At 40.3% G+C, this 17,159-nt stretch overlaps 1 protein-coding gene across 5 annotated transcripts in view; it reads left to right on the top strand.

The window, feature by feature from the left end:
• The window catches only part of POLQ (DNA polymerase theta), a 61,618-nt gene that overhangs the window by 33,727 nt on the left and 10,732 nt on the right, over window positions 1-17,159 (top strand). For 4 of the 5 annotated variants that reach the window (XM_038147832.1, XM_038147851.1, XM_038147868.1 and 1 more), the window contains 13 exons: window positions 111-254; window positions 855-1,051; window positions 2,482-2,722; window positions 3,808-4,001; window positions 5,723-5,860; window positions 7,178-7,352; window positions 7,786-7,921; window positions 10,327-10,445; window positions 11,024-11,208; window positions 11,558-11,669; window positions 13,255-13,379; window positions 14,858-15,011; window positions 16,770-16,885. In XM_038147832.1, the coding sequence (XP_038003760.1) occupies window positions 111-254; window positions 855-1,051; window positions 2,482-2,722; window positions 3,808-4,001; window positions 5,723-5,860; window positions 7,178-7,352; window positions 7,786-7,921; window positions 10,327-10,445; window positions 11,024-11,208; window positions 11,558-11,669; window positions 13,255-13,379; window positions 14,858-15,011; window positions 16,770-16,885 (2,036 nt within the window). Of the gene's footprint in view, window positions 1-110; window positions 255-854; window positions 1,052-2,481; window positions 2,723-3,807; window positions 4,002-5,722; window positions 5,861-7,177; window positions 7,353-7,785; window positions 7,922-10,326; window positions 10,446-11,023; window positions 11,209-11,557; window positions 11,670-13,254; window positions 13,380-14,857; window positions 15,012-16,769; window positions 17,000-17,159 lie in introns of all 5 variants that reach the window. The other variant, XM_038147842.1, reaches the window with a different exon arrangement.

Here is a 17,159-nt window from a genome sequence, read left to right as displayed (position 1 = left end):
GATAATATTCAATTTTAGACTCAACTGTATGTATTTGCATTTTCAGGATCCCAAATCTTCTGTATTTATGGATGCCATTTTATAATAGTAACTTCAAATTATTTCTTTAGTGAGTTCTCCTCAGCGGATGCAAGTTAAAGATGAAGGATTTCCTGTCCAAGGATGCGAAGACATCTTGGTAGTTGGACTGGCAGTGTGCTGGGGTGGAAAAGATGCCTACTATATCTCATTGCAGCAGATCCAAGACCAGACTGGTAAGTGAGCAAACAGGCTCTGCTGGGTTATTTGACACTGCATCTCAAGAAAGTTCCTTCAGCAGACAAGGTTCTTGGAAGTGCTGTGATTGTCCTGACCCCAGCTCAGTTGTGTGGTGGAGTAATTGAGCAGTCTTAGGTGTTAAACACGCTTGGACAGGTTGCTGTGGATACATCTATAGTGCTGTGTAATAAGGGCAGGTAATTGCCTCAGACACTGGACTGTCAGCATGCATATGGCTAAAACATTTGCTCACTCCCAGGTTCTCTTTATCTAACTTGCTTTTCCCTTTCAATCTCTTCCAGTTTTTGCTCTCCAGAACAAATCTAGCGCTCAAATGCTGAACATAGCCCAATCTGTGCTAAGTGGGTTTGATTCCTGGCTATCCTTTGTTTGTTAGTACAGACACTAAAAGCATATTGCTTTTGGGAGCCTAGTCTGGTTTGATAAAAACATGTAACAGTGCTATAGATGTATTATTTGTTCATAGTTCAACTGTAGCTTTTGTGCTTTAGGTGGTTGCATTCAAAATTTTTCTCTTGCTGTTTTTACCATGTAATGGATTAAAAGATGATTTTTGCTTGTATTTCTTGCCCTAGAAATCAGTCTGAGTTTGGCACCCCCACCTTTGGACCAAAGCCTACCTGTGACAGAGAGACTGAACCATCTGCAGCTGTACCTGCAGAAGAAGACCAAGAAGGAGCGCTCACTAATCATGTATGACTTCATCCAGCACTACAAAACTCTGCTGATGGCTTGTGGCATCTCCTTGGAAGGAAGTTTTGAGGACCCAAAGGTTTGCAGGATTAAGAAATTTCTCTTAGGTGAAACTACTAGTTTAAACACAAGAGTGGAAAGACAGGAGTACCTTCTGGTACTTCTGTTATTTCAGTATGAATCTGTCAGGAAGTTTAGTGAAATTTTCTTTCAGTGGGCAATCTAGAAGAGTATTTTGAGGACATTTGCTTTGCTGTGGTTGTTCATGGTGCCTGCAAGAGAAACAAACAAAGAGTTTCAGAGGTTAGCACATTATTATTTCATACCTTACTTGGCAGGGGAAATGAAGATAAATCTCTCCCCAGTCCCAGTGGACAGAACTTCTGTTTTGTTGCAGTAAGAAGCCTGGGACTGTAATGTCACAAGTGTTTCTGGTCAGGTTATTCCTTCTGAGAGCAGAAGACTAAAAACAAAAGATTTACCCACTATGCATACAGACACCTTTGCTGCCCCTATTTTCTCAAAACAAAACTAAGTTTACATGGAATTTCAAAAGGCTCGAGTAGCAGTTGTAACTCACATGAAACTCTAGCTTGAGATAAAAGCACCTTGTTGCTCATGTTACAAAAAGCTCTGGGTGCACAGAAAATCCTGTTGATTTTTTAAGCTTGCTTTGCATATGGGCTGAACAGCTTCATTGCAATACTCAGCTCTGCAGGAAAGTAGCTAAGGTGTTCAACACAATTACAAACACAGATTTTTTCATACCAAGACATAATTTTAGGATAAAATTGAAGAGCAGTAAAAGCATCTTCCCTTCACTGTTCCATGTAATAGTCATACTCATATTGGTTCATTCTAGTGATACAATGACTATATACAAACACCCTCCCCAACCCCATGTATATACAGATGAGTTTTTACTTCTGCTTGCATGGCAGAGGCAGTGTAGAAATCTGTGCTTCATCCTGTTTAAGAAATTGAAATATACATATAAATGAATTTGGTTTGAAGACAGGGGTTTAAACTCTACCAGGAATAAAATATCCCATGCATATCTTGGCATTAGTCCTGTTCTGCAAAAGATAGGAGAGCTCAGCTTGGCTAATAGTCTAGATCAATAGCAAGTTCTGGTCTCTACAAAGTAATTTTTCAGATTAAACATGTTTTGATCCTGATTTTCATATTTATTCCCTTTAAGTTTTAGTAAGTGAAAAGGCATTTCAAGATGTGTTTATTTGACAGAGGATAAAGTTTTCAAAAGTACAAAAATAACTTTTCTTTTAGAAAGAAATAACTTTTCATTCTTACTCAAGAATTAAGCTCTTCAGTGACTTAGGCCCTCCTGAGGATTTTTCTGAAATGACCTAACAAATTCTTGCAGTTTACCTGCCAAATGAAGAAAAATAATATCCACTTTAACCTTGAAATAAGTGCTTGCTAAATATTTGCATTTTATTATGACTAAAAGGTTAAAAAAAAAGTCTCATGGAGGTCTCCCTTTTTGAGGTTGCATGTTGGCTGCTGGATTCTGGCTCCAAGGAACATACCCTTCACAGCATGGTGACCAACTTTCTCCCCAGTGAGCTGCCCCTCCTGGAAGGAGTGGGCACGGGCCAAGGGGTGCAGAGCCTGGGGCTGAGTGCCAGCAGAGACCAGTCTGGGCGGTACAGAGCGGCCATAGAGTCTGTGCTTATCTTCAATGTCATGGACCAACTTCACAAGGAGTTACAGAAGGAAAATCTGACAGGTAAAGAGACGTCCTCCACTTGGGGGCAAAGATGGAAGGTAAATACAGCTGTGCTGCCACAGGCTAAATGATCCGTGCAGAAGAGAGGTGGTTTGGAAGTTCTTATCTAAATGTATTCTGTTAAAATGCTCATTTGTTAACAGAAAAGTGGCAAATTCCCTTGGAAGCATATATATTCTGAAAAAAAAATTAAAATATAATTCTTATATCTCAAATCTTCACCAGTTCCAGAGGTTAAGGCTGTAGCAGAGTCTATTCTAAGTCTCTAAATCAAGCAGATTTGTTCCTCCCTGGTGAGTGCCCTAGCCATTCTGAGAGACTTGTGGATCTGTCTATGATTTCTCATGAGCATTTTCAAAAGTTTTTTGGATTTTCTTGTCAGAAGTAATTCCTAAAATCCTCAAATGTTTTCTGAAGGAGATGTCTTGCTCTTTGGCCTGCCCATATGTCATGATTTATCATGTATGCATTGTGTCCATGAAACTCTTGTGATTCCATGGTGAATGATTCTGTATGTTTGCACTAATAATTGCTGAGTGCTTGTGCTGTTTTAAAACAAGCCATCAAAAAAACCCCCAAAAATATGCTATTGGTGGTCATCATCATAGCTTCCCCTAAATTATATCCAAAGCTGAGGATTGTGGTCCAATCCCACTGAAGCATTTGATCACAAGTTTACCACATCATTTATGATTGTTACAGCTGAACCTTAGAACATTTTAAAAAGATGTGGGTGGTGGAATTAATGTGTATCAAGTTAGAAAGCCTTACAGTAGGCATGTCTGCAGTTTATAAAATGTTGATATATGGAGGGATGTATTTTTTAGGAAAAAAAAATGACAGAAGCTGCTTTCTTTAATACCTTTGTGATAGGATGTTCTGGAGCACTTCTTATTATGAAATATTTCTTATTCCAGAAACAAACATATTTAAATGAAATCTACAGTAAAAGATTTCAGTGTGTCAGAACATTTCAGTATTTTCAAAACTGAGGTTTCTCCTTTTTTTTTTTTTTTTGTATTAATGTGTTTATCTGCAGTTGATCTGTTTTATAAAAGATTTTATTTGGTTTGTACTTACTACAGATGTATTTTCTAAAGTGGAGATGCCCACCCATTATTGCTTGGCTCTGCTGGAGCTGAATGGCATTGGTTTCAGCACAACAGCCTACGAAACCCAGAAACAGGTCATGCAGGCTAAACTGAGCCAGATTGAGACCAAGGCATATCAGCTGGCAGGGCACAGCTTCTCCTTGACCAGCCCCGATGACATTGCAGAGGTACATGAGGGTTGGGGTGGGAGGGGGAAAACTTGCCCAGAACTTCTCATCAAGAGGCTTTGGCTAAAATAAGAAAAAAGCATTTTTCATGGGAAGATTCCGTGAAGAAAATCCAAGATGCAAACCCAACTCTGCTGAGAGTTAATTTATCCTTGCACTCGTTATGAGCTTGCTGCCTGCAAGAGGCTGTGTCTCTCCTGCTTGTTACTGATCATTCTGGTTTCTGCCAACTTTAGCAGGATAAAGAAGGTAGAAGTAGAAATATATATGTTGGAAATAAAAAACAAGTGAAAATAAGCATGTGGTTTGTATGGGCATGTGGCCTCTCAGGGTGCATGAGAAGAACTGCTAATTAAATGGCTTTTGGAGTATTTTGGATGAGTAGTACAGGAGTGGAGAAGCTTTTTTGCAATGCTGGTGTCCCACACACGAGATGTGACTTGGTGTCATGTAGTCTTGAGTCTAAGAAGAGTTGTATTGAAAAAGTTGCCTTGTTACTCTTGGCCCTGTACAGGCATGAACGAGGAGGAAAAACTGCTTTAAAAGTTTTGAATCAACTGCTGTCTGCTTTTAAGAACCTTTTAAGAACTGATATTTTTAAAGTCTAAAACAGATTTCTATGTAAAATAACAACACTTTCATTCCTGAAGAATTTCACTTTTAATTTTTTAATGCACATTATACGGAATAATTGAAATAGATTAAGATTGCTGTGCATGGTTTTCTCCCCCTTCTTTTTTTTTTTTCTCCATATACTATTTTTGTGCTGAGGGGCTGTACTTTGTATGAAAGTAGTCAAAATCCTCAAGCAGCTATCAGTAAAAGAAATTCCACAGAAATATTCCTCCTTTGTTGCAAATGTAGAAGTCTTGCTCAGTAACAGTAGTCTAAGTTAGAACTCCTGAAATAATGCTTGACTTCAGTTTCACTCTGCTTCATAGAAAAGGGGAAGTAAAGTTTTGTCTGAAATGCTGTTTTCTGAACTACAGAAGCTTGTACCTCATGTGGAAATTTATTACCAGTCATGCAAAGTGCCTTGTATAAGTTAATGGAACTTTACCCTTCTAGTTTTGTGTCAGTAAAATTTCTGTGCCATAAATGAGCAGGAGAAAAGCTTTCTGTTCTCTTCTGCCAGCTGTGAAATCAAAGACAATAGCTGCTAAGTAGTGTATCATGCTGCATAGAAACATAAAGTAAAAAATTAGGAGCTGTATTCTGTCTGTCACCAAATGAGTATATACTTAATTTTTTGGGTTTTGGCAATTTGTTAAAAAAAACTAATATTCTAGCTATTCTCTAAAAGGTATTTGTGACCACCTCTTTCTGTGCCATTCATATTGTTCTGAGGCCTGCTCCCTGCTAACACTTCTTTTTTTCCCACCAATGTTCGTCCCACTTTCAGTCATCTGAACATTACATTTTATTACAGCTGACTGTCAGTAATAACCTCACTTATTGGATGGAGTTAATTACCTTTTCTAAAAACATACCTCTGAACTTAAACTTAGAGTGTTCAGAAAATGAGATTTTAAATTGCATTTCGTAGTTAATTAAAATGAGGAGGAATGACTTTGATAGCTGGGATCTTTAATCAGCTTTTTAATTACCTGAAGCATTTGTACTATCCTTTGGCTGGAACAAGCTGTTTAAATGCTCAGTTGCTTTTGTTTTCTCCTGGGAGCAGCATGCAGAAACTGATTTGAAATGCTGGCCTCTTTCAGGTGTTGTTCCTGGAGCTGAAGTTGCCACAAAATGGAGATGTGAAAGTCCAAGGGAACAAGAAAACCCTGGGTTACACCAGAAGGGCAACTGCTAAAGGAAACAGGGTCAGGCTAAGCAAGCAGTTCAGTACAACCAAGGTACAGTAAAATCTGTTTCTAGTCTGAAAGTAAATTTTAATTGCCTTTTGCTCCTCCAGTTACCACTGCAAATTCAAACTGGTTCTGTCTTCTCTGTTAGCAGAATTAGTGACTCCTACTCTCCTAAAGCTTGAGTGCAGTGAGGACATGCCTGTAAATAGCAGGCTTCAATAAGAGTAAATCAGGCAGAATCTGATTTCCCAAATCACGTGTAAGACCAAAATAGCACAATAATTTTGTAAAGCCAATAGCAGAAGAATTTTTCCACATCAGCTTGAAAGAGACTTAAATACCATGTCGACTAAATGCAGTATTTTCTCTTCCTGCTACTATCAAATCTGTATTTTTTGCTTCAGAGAATTTGTCTTCAAATGGCTAATCTGATGGCTTATCAAATTTAGTATATAGAAGCTTGTATAATGTGAAGGCTATTGACATTCTTGCCAGTTGATAAATATTGTGGACCTGCATTAATACCAACTGCTGCAGGCTAATGGGTGCTCTTGCCAGACAGGTGAAATTAGCAGATATATATGTTCCTGTTTTCAGGACTCATTAATCTGTGTTGTTTCTTAGTTTCCCCTCGTTCAGTGTAGTCTGTACTTGGAAGACAAGTATTGATTTGTGGAACTCAAGTGGCAGTGAAGACATTGGGTGCAGTGGTGGTGGCAGAGCAGGGAGCAAGAAGCAAGGGGAGGATTTCCTCCTTTTGTGGTGTGGAGGGATGAGGCTGCAGCTGCCTGCGGCACACAGATGAAAGAAGTTATTTTGAGAAATGTTTGCATGCCGCTGTGTTTTGAAATTCTTGTTAGTCCCTTCATATTTCTGATTAAACTGAAAGGATTTGATTGCTAGTGATCAGCTTTGTCTTTCAAGGAGCGTGGTCAAGGGCTTCACTTGGTGTTCCTAGTGTACAGATAGGAGAGAGCAGGGAGAAAAATATGCAAGAAGATGGAGGAGAAGCATTAACGCTGGACAAGAGGAGACAACGTAGGGGACCTATGGCAAGTGATGCTTTATTTCATCATTTCAGGAGGTTGATTGGTTGGTGCAGATTAAGAGTGATGACGAGGGTGCAGAAGTCCAAAGAGAAGTGATTGTCTTCTCATGGGTAATGAAACTGCAGCTGTGTCAGGTGGTGCTTTGATTACCCAGATGTAGGTGGTATAAGTGGAGAGGATATCGATTTAATTTTAAGGCAGTGACACTGGAAGCTCACTGTGGGTGAAGGCGTCACTTTTTCCTGCAGAGCAGCAAAAACTTTATAAATAAAGTTTTAAAGGCCGTTGATTAGTTGTGCCCTTTTCTTCCCACAAGGATGTTTTGGAGAAATTAAAGACACTTCACCCATTGCCAGGGCTGATATTGGAATGGAGGAGGATCAACAATGCCATTACTAAAGTGGTGTTTCCACTACAGAGGGAGAAGCGATTGAATTCTGCACTGGGAATGGAAAGGATATATCCAATTTCACAGACTCACACAGCTACAGGTGAACAAATGTGTGCAAGTACCTCAGTTCTTACTGTTTTTTTGTCTTTTTGTATGTGTGTGCAGCTTTTCTAAGAGGAAATCAAGTCTGTGCTCTGCTTCAACCAAACTAAGATGTTAGTACATCTATTTGACATATATCTGCCTTAAAAAACCAGATGTGTTTAAAATAGCTTTTATGTTCACTGGGCAGTATTTCTTGCACATATTACCATGTAAATCTCTGACTCTAGAACAGGTTGTTAGAGATACAGAAACAGGGAACCATCACAAGCCCATTAAACACAAATTACTTTCCCTTTTTTAATTTTTTTTTTCAGTGGTTGTGTCCTCTCACTCTCCTGCCCATTGTATTTTGGGATATGCAGTGTGTGCAGCTGGATAGAGAGAATCCTTTTGGACCCCTCCTTAGTTCTGTCCTATCTTCCTTTCAGGTCGAGTCACCTTCACCGAGCCAAATATCCAGAATGTGCCAAGAGATTTTGAGATTGAAATGCCGACTGTGGTTGAAGAAAGCCCCCCCTCCCAAGCCCATGGAAATGTTAATTCTTGTGCTGCATTGGGGGGCAGGTAGGAGGATCTTGACAAAGCTTCTGTCTAATCTAAAAGTGGTCGGGTTGTCAAATTTCTCTTTTCTGACTTCACCTGTGACTGCTGCCGTGTCAGTGTGACTTGTTCTTCAGTGTTTCTCTTACAGGGGAATAAATATCTAAAAATCAGTGATACATGAAAGACATAATAATACTAACAGCATGTGGTTTCATGTAGCTATTTGCTTTCTTTTTGACGTTCTTTATGAAACCCTTTGGTGAGATTAGTGTTACGTTCCCAGCTGTTGGATGGAAAGCCTGAGTGGGAAAATAACCAAACTGAAGTTAGGATCTGGTTTGACTTGCTAAGAACTACTCTGAAAGAGGATAGAATACTGTGGAAGAAGCAGAAGAAAATTAATTTGTTTTATGCTGTGCAGCTCCCTTTTTAAGGGAATAGGGGTGAACATATTTTTCATTCTTTGTTAATAATTTCATTTGTGATAGTGACCTGCCGTAACTACCAGGTAGCAGAGGAAGATTTCTAAATTTGGTTTCTCTTAACTGAATACCCTGTTTTCTATGATTCTACAATTCTACTTTGACAGCATTACATGCCAATGCCCAAATAGTTGTGTGGAAGTCTAGTGAAACACCAATCTTTTAGCATCTACCTTGTGAGCATTGAGGCTTCCTGCTTGGTGGTACTTTTCTGCCCATTCAGTTTCTCTTTCCATTCAGGTTCTTGTCCCAGTTGTGTCACCTGAGTGACTTTTCTAAGCTTTTTTCCCCACAGCAAGATGTGAGAAATTTGAGGTTTTTGCTTCTTCTATCTGGTGCCTCCTACCACCATGTGTTTAACTGCCTTGGGAAAGTAATGAGAAGAGAACCCAGGAGTAGAAGGATCTTGTTCATCTCCATCTCAGGAGAACCAGGCATAGCCATGGAGGCAGGAATGTCATTCTGAGATAAAGCTGTGGCAGTGCTCAGGCTTGCAGCAGATTTTCAGGATGGAGTCTTCCCTGTAGAAAAGAGCCCAACAAAGAACTGGAGTGCCTGCCTGACTCTGAGAGGTCTCTCAGGCTGACTTTTCCTACATTTTCCTACATTCATTAGTTAACCAGCCATTGTGTTAGGAAGATGGGCAATCCTAAAGGCACAGAAATGACTGCTGGCACAAAAGAAATTGCCATCCAGCCAAGTCTAATCAGCCTTCCAGACTTTGGTCCAAACTGTCTATTATCTTACTAACTACTATTGCTACTCTTTCCTCCTGTTGTAAGAAGCTTCTGACCAAAGGAGTGTAGCTAAATTAGATCATGGTATAAAGCCCTTACACACTTAACTAAACTGAGAACCTATGCTGAACTGTGTGATTTTCTGCGGTAGCCAGACATGCAATTGTTCCTCACCTTTATTTCTTTTGAAAATTTATTTCTGTGATTTTTGTGCATTCATCTCATTGATCCCTACCATGCCTGAAAAGCCAATATTTAAGAAGAAAAGGAAGTGCACCAGGGAGAGCATGATGTTTTTTTCTGTGCTCTGCTGAAACTAGTCTTGATCTCAGAGACACCTTTTCATTTTGATAAAGAATTTCTTCAGATCCCTGATCCAGACATCAAGGATTTAAAAAGGCTTTTTGCCTTCCATTGAAGAGCCCATTGGACTGTCTGGTCGACTGGTGCTGATGGGAGAATGTGATGTGAATGGTGTCAGAGCTGTGCACTGTTCAGTGGATGTGCTCATGGATACAATTCCATCTGCAGCTACAAATGACTTGGTGGGGCAGGAGACCTAAGCAGCCCTGAGAGGTCGCAGAGCATGTGGGTGACACTGTAAACTTCTGGCCTCTCAGTAAAGAAAATTGAGCAGCTTTGGGGCACTCTTTCCCTCCGTCTTTAGGGAGGAAACGTGCAGTGTGTTACGAGCACCTCTTCTGCAACTTCTGCTCTGTTTTTACAGGCTTGTGAATGTGTGTGCATGTGCAGTAATGAGGGTGATGTTGGGGGGGATTTTCCTGCCTCTGGGCTGGTGTATGCATTCTGCAGAGGAGAATGATGTTGAGAGGCTTGGCACGCAAGGTGAAGTGTTGAATTTTTAGGATTCCTGTGACTCCGTTGCCTTTCTGGAATAAACTCATCATGGATCTGGGGCCATTCATTTTACCTGTTTTAGAGCAAAATTATCCAATTTCTGAACTGAATCCTGGATGTACTAGGAAGTTTTATCCCTAAATCTTCTTGGAATCAATAAATCTCCTTCAGATGTTTATGTGGTCTCTGTCCAGTTCCTCCATGGTCAAATTTGGGTATGGATTGTCCAGAAAAATCAAACAGAGGCTGGTGTCTCACTTGTTTTCACTGATCTGTTGTAGTAAAAATGATTATGCATCTCTTACTATTTTAGAAATTGGTGAAGGGCAGTCATTTTTTTTCTCCACAGATGCAGAAAGCGTTCCAGTATTTTGCCTAATGGACTAAAGGTTCAAGCTGCAAACGGATCCAAAGAAAGGGGAATGCCATTTTCTGTTAGCATGAGGCATGCTTTTGTTCCTTTCCCAGGTAATGCCCAGGTCCTGCTCTGGAATTGTTAAGTATATGGTTAGCAATAGGTATAATGAAGGTTTAGGGTTGATAACAGTATATATGTGTGTAAGCAGCCTGCTTGGAAAACTAGTGCAATAGTTAGCGTGCCTTCAAAATTATTCATGCATCTGTAAAAGAGAGAGTTTCAGTTGGGCAAAGTATTCAAATGATAACATTCACATGTTCACGCTTTCATTTCCTCTTTAAGAATACCTGGTTTTTAAAGAGGGAGCTAAGGCAGCTCTTAATACACTAATTGCTCTCTACCTGGTGTTCTTTCTATCCAAATGTCTGTTCTGACATTGCCTGCTCTGTCTTAGACACCTGGACAGACACTTGTTTATATGGTTTTGATGGATTCTAAATGTGACTAGATGTAAAGCGTGCAGGCCTGAGCACTGGGGAAACAGGCAAGAATTTGTCTTGATAGAAATTGCTGTGAAAAACTTCAGAGCAGAAGATAAAGGACGGGTTCAGTCCTTCTTGCTGGCAAGTTGGATGGAATATTGGAATAATTTATGAAATAATCCTTTCTGATAACTTCTTGACTTCAGGTGGCTTAATCTTGGCTGCTGATTACTCTCAGCTGGAACTGAGGATCCTTGCTCATTTGTCTTGCGACTGTCGCCTCATTCAAGCCTTGAACGGTGGTACCGATGTCTTTAAGAGCATTGCAGCAGAATGGAAAATGATTGATCCTGAAGCTGTTGGAGACAGGACCAGGCAACAAGCTAAGCAGGTAATTTTAGGAAAAAAATTCTATAGCAGCTTTCTGGGCAGGAAGGTTCAGTGTTCAACACATTGTAGTGTGCTTTTCTGTTTGAGTTCGGCCATGATTGTTCAGTAGTTGCTTTGTCCATCCTCCCACTCTCAGTATGTTGCAACTGGAGCTGTCGGGTTGTTTTTTGAGGGATGAGGGTGGAGAAAAGCAGCATGAATGGCTTGGACTCAGAGGGAGGGTCTCTCTTCTTGAATACTTGCCCTTGTTTCCATACACTTGTCTTCCAGTGGATCACATTTTGTTTTGGCTCTGCTTTCTCTGTGTGGCTGACCAAACGGTTGTGATTCTTCACCCTTTCCTCTGGCAGATCTGCTATGGAATCATCTATGGAATAGGAGCAAAATCTTTGGGCGAGCAGATGGGGATTGATGAAAATGAAGCTGCCAATTACATTGAATCCTTCAAATCGAGATACACAGGTTTGGATATGGCTGTTTGGGAGCTGGGTTGGGTGGTGGTGGTTGTTGTTTTTAATCCCTTCTCTCCATGTCTCTTCAAATCCTAAATTTGTCTCAACCTATACTTGTATCTCTTGAAAATGCTTTTCATTTTGAAAATGTCCAGTGCAGTAGTTTGATACTCTGTACTGTTTTACTCTCTCGGGTTTTATTTACCTTTAGGACTTTGTTTTTTACTTATTACAATATTTTTTTTGTTATTTTAATCAATTAATAAGCCCTGAGGAGTCATTTTTAAAGCTCTTCAGTTTCTGAATGAGAAATGCTTTTCCTTATTAAATGAATGCTTTTCCTTATTAAAACACACAGCTTCAAATGATATGCTGTGACAACTTTAGAACTATGCTTCTTAAAATTTTTAAATATAACCATTTCTTTCTTCTGCTTTTGTCTTCTGCTTTCATGGAGTTTGAAACTGTTTTACATATTACCCTTTAATTTTTATCCAGCTGCTCAGAGTAGCTCTCTCCCTGTTTTGTGAAAAGACATGGTTGTTTTTCTAAGAAGCATGTTAATTTTTAGGAACAATGTAGAAAGAATAGAGCTGCAATCAGAAAAAGAATGGAGGGCAAATGGGACAAGAGGCAGCTAGCGCTAATCATAGGACATGAAAATGAGCTGGAAAATGATGTTCTGAAGATTTAGGGTTTGTTTCTTTAGGAGACAGATGCAGAAAAACAGTTTTCTGTTAAGATTCTGTTTAGTCTCCGTTAATTTCTGAATAGTCTCTCCTTCATGACCATCAGGAACGACTTCCTGCTTCCTCTCTCCTGGTATGTGTGTGTGCATACAAACTGCAGTGCACCTTGTTTTGTAACTTCACTTCTTGTGGGTGTTCACTTGCTAGGTGTTGCCAGGCTGATTGCTAAATGACGTACCTAATGAATTGACTTAGGCTGTCAGTACTGATTTGGAGTATCTCCTTTACGTTTTATATTTTGTAAACATGGAAGGAAACTGTCTGAAGTTAACTTTTCCCACTTTAGTACAGTTGTTACCTGAACTTGCAGTGCAAGTTCACTCTTCCCTGTCTCACCTTTCTTTGACCTAAGTTTCTTTTCAACACTCTTGGTAGATTTGCTCCTTCCCTTGCAAAGTGCAGGTGGGTGATTTTCTTTCATCCTAGAATCTGAAGGGACACAGCCTGAAGTCAGGCAGCCTGAGGCATCAAGGGCTCTGGCTTCTGCTTTCAATTTACTCCCTCCCTACTACTTGTCTTTCCAGCGCTGGTCCAGGTTCTGACCTCTCCATTATCAATAATGCACGTATGACCCTCTGTGCCTGTGGGCAGGATGGACTTCCCACCTCCTTGTGCACAGCCAGATATCCTGACACTGTGCTCTCTCTTCCGCCTCAAAAGTCTTAATAGGTTTTGTGGCAGAGCTGCAAGAGTGATCGTGTGCCTTTGTCCACTGATGGGGTCTGGGAAATTTAAAGGATCTCCTCTGTGCTGCTTGGCTGCCCCAGACTGCTTTCAGTGGCCCTACTGAGAAGTCAGTACAGAACATCAGCTGTGTTACAGAAAACTTTCTCTCTCCTTTCACAGGGGTTCAGAAATTCTTGAGGGAGACAGTGCGGAGCTGCAGGAGGGATGGGTTTGTGCACACCATCCTGGGGAGACGGCGCTACCTGCCAGCTATCAAAGATCCAAACCCCTACAGTAAAGCTCACGTATGTTGAGTGCTGTGCCTTTTTAAGATTATTTTTTAGTTTTATTTTTAAAATGTCTGGTTTCTTTGCGTGGCCATGTCTGTAGTTTTACAAGGTTTGTGAGCCATCTTAGTCATGACCTTCCACTTCTTGCTTAGTTCATTGTTCCCTCAGTCACTCTCTGAATAACAGAGCTTTTGTCATGGCCTGTTTGACGTAAGTCTTCTGTGACTGGGTGTGCAGCTGTCATCAGTGTGCTAACCTCACTTCAGAACTCCCACGCTGGAGCTGGAGTGAGTAATTTATTGAAATCGATGGACATGATTTTAAAAAGCCCCCACATAGGGGTACAGTTTAACTCTTCAGGCTGAGTTGCTCCCACTCAGCAGTCTTTGTATGTTACATGCTGTCAGCACTTGAACAAAAAAGTGCATTTAAGACCTGTATTTTTGGGTATTTGTTCCTTTTCTTATTTTCCCTGAAAGGAAAATTGCTCTAACTTCTTAGATATTTACTTAGTATACACCTTTCCACTAGCCTAATTTTTTTCCAGGTAATTTTGGACACTTCTGCCATAGACTCTACTTCAGGAAGAGTGAATTGACTCTCTAGGGAGGTGTTTCTGTGGGGAAGAAGCATTGTACTTTTCAGGAGGAAGCTGGATCAGGTTGTGTGGAATTAAAGACTAGAGTAGAAGAGGGAGGAAGTGGGGGAGTTTGTACTCCAAAGAGACAGGGAAACAAGGAGGCTTTCAAAAAACTTCTGAAAATAATGGACAATTTGATCTGAAAAATACTTCAGCAGGAAGCTTTCTAGATGTATCTTCTGTCCAAATCTGATTTAGTCTTTAAAATCATGTTAAAAGACCCGTTAATTAACTTTCCTCACTTTCATTTCAGCTTCTTCGTAATTCGTTGCAGATGTTTCAGCTCTAAACAAAGAAAGAAGAAACTTGATACAGTTTTCTTGTCTGAGGAGGGGATTAGTAGAGAAGTTGCTTGTGTTGAAAAAAAAAAAGGTGGTCTGCTGTGTTTTTGCACAGCTGTAAATCTCTGGCAGTCAGGATTTAGTATGGCAGACCAGATTGTTAGTCCATGAAATCCAATTTCTTGCCTTTGGTTGTCCATCCCTTATGGCTTTGAAGATAGATAGGCAGAAGTGTCTTGTGGTGCTTGGATTAATTGCGATTTTTCCTCTTCCCTTGAAACTGTTACCATGGGTAGAGGCTTCTCCTTCTTGTGCATTGTGACTCTTACAGGTTATCACTCTTGATAATTATTAATTTTAAATTTGTGAAATTTTGTCAGGTGCCTGTTGAAATTTTGTCTGAAGATAGTCCATATTGTGTCTTTCTCTCAGGCAGATAGAGCAAACTCTTTATTTGGAATTTTTATTCTGCATATATTTGGCCATGTATTTATTATTTTTAATTAACTACATGTGACATGTTGGATTTGATTTTTTGGGGGTGAGTTTTGAGAATAGCTATCTCTGTTCAGGCAGAGCGCCAGGCTGTGAATACAACTGTTCAGGGATCTGCTGCAGATATTGTCAAAACAGCCACTGTGAATATCCAGAGACGCCTGGAAGCTTTCTCCTCTGTGTTCAAGTCCCATGGACATCTGGAGAGCTCCCTCCAGAGAGATAAAACTGGTATGGTTGCCTCTTCTTTGCACACAGGAGCAAGATTTTCAGTGTTACTAATGTTAATTAAAAAAAAAAAAAAAAAAAAAGAAGCCTGAAAGAAAAGTTAGTACTTTTGGGCCTGGAGGTGGGAGAAGTTTTGTTTCCTGACAGTGGTAAGTCTGTGTGTAAGGGGCAAAAAGGTCATCAGGAAGGAGGAAGAATGAACAACAAACTGAAGCAAATGTGACCTGAACAGAGACTCCAGTTACCTCAGAGCAGGTCTCGCAAAGGTCGGCAGTGAGAGTTCATGCGTGATGTGGTCTGTGATGCCACCACGGAATTGTTCAGAAGCAGGAAGCAGGAGCCGAGCAGACGCTCTGGCTTCAGAGGCAGTGAGAAAATTGTGTGGGGTTACTTCTGGTTCCAAAAATACATTTTTTGGTTAGAATTAAGTCTGGAATTTGTTGGCTGGAATTGGATGTACAGAGACTTCACAAGAGTATTATATGAAGCACTTACCAGCATAAGTTTTTTCAGCATAAATTTTTTCTGCGGATAGCAAAGCTGTGCTGGGTGCTCATTCCCAGAGGAATGCACAAAGACTTTTTAAGCTTAATGTAGATGTTGTTTTGTTCATCAGGTGTATTTTAGAAAGACTACTTAAGGGATGGAGAGCTGTATTTCTTTGATAGTTCTTATGCTTCAATTGAAACATGAAGCCGTCTAAATATGAAGAGTCTGATTTGGAAACTACATAATTAAGTGGCGAACCTCTAAAAATGTGTCAGGGAGTTTATTTTGGGGAGACCAGATTCAGAGGTCAGCTAGGAGTAGAAGGCACAAGCTTGGCAGAGCTTCCCACCCCTCCTAGGAGTAAAAGGAGTAAAAGCTCCTGACCTTGGCCAGTGTAATTGTAGGGAGGTGAGTAGATGCATTTGTGACAGTTTTTCCCCTGCTCTGATACTGAGCATTTCAAGAACTGGAAGGAATTCTTTTTCAGCAAGTTAGAGATGCCTGTGCCATCAGAGGAGCATCCTGCATCATGTGGCTGCTTCAACATTGCTGCTTCAGTGTGAGGCTTGTGTGAGCAACTGATGATGGCTTGAAACCCTCTCTGTGAACTGAAGTCCTCCTGTTAGCTAACCTGAGAAATAAATAACTTTTGAGTCTCTGTGTGTGAGGTGGTGTTTGTTTATTTTAAAACACCAACAGCTTTTACCATGGAAGGGTTTGTTTTATTTTTTGTCAGGGAAGGCTCACCAGGATCTTGGTTTTGTCAGCTGCTTACTTGTTTATTCAGTAACTGCTCTTTTCTTCCTTCCTCAGTTCTACTCAGGAGCTACAGTTTCAGAAACTGCATTTTGCAGGAGACTGACTGCTTTCTTAAACTAGCCATTCAAATATTTGGGGAAGAAAAGCAGAATCCTAATTCATTGCCAGAGAGAATGTTGTAAACCAGCTTCTGATTAAACTTTGCATGATTTTGTTTAAAATTTACTTTCAGAACAGATGGTTCAGGAGACACAACTGTCTCTTGCTTCTGTTCTGATTCATGTCTTTATAATGTAAGGCTGAAATATGTATATCTAAAATACTTTTCACAGTAGCTGTACAAATATTGATAGAATAGCCATGATTTGTGGTGTTTTTTCTGTAGGCATGGGCTTTTTAATTTTCAAGGTCCTCACGTTCTTTTTCTCAGCATTAGGAATATGCAAAGCTTTGATACAAGAAACACACTTTTGTATGATGGTGCCTAACAAACTCTGCTCTTCACCTGCGTAGGAAGGCTGTTGAGGAGAAGAAACACAGGGATGTTACATCCCATCAGAGGAGGCTTCTTTATCCTCCAGCTGCACGACGAGCTCCTCTATGAAGTTGCAGAGGACGATGTCATCCAGGTACAGCCCTGCAGTTCCTCTTTCAGCTCTGCTCTGTTACTGTATTTCAAACAAGCCTTCCTTCCTGGAGCTCACATTCTCTTCCCTGGATCTCCCCTCCCTGGGTGCTGAAAGGTGTGTGAAAACAAAGTTTAGTTGGATGAACAAAACATGTTTGCATGCTTGATCCCTTGATTTTTGGATTCAAGCCATCCCCATGGCTGAAGTTCATTTTCAGTGTGTGTTTTGTTGCTTGTAACAGCAGTTCATGCAACTTTTTTGTGAGGTTTGATGA

This window comes from Motacilla alba, chromosome 1 (assembly GCF_015832195.1).
Source record: "Motacilla alba alba isolate MOTALB_02 chromosome 1, Motacilla_alba_V1.0_pri, whole genome shotgun sequence".
In the NCBI taxonomy this organism is placed as follows: Eukaryota; Metazoa; Chordata; class Aves; order Passeriformes; family Motacillidae; genus Motacilla; species Motacilla alba.
Note: the sequence above shows the minus strand (reverse complement) of the source record. Positions and strands in the feature narration are given on the sequence as shown.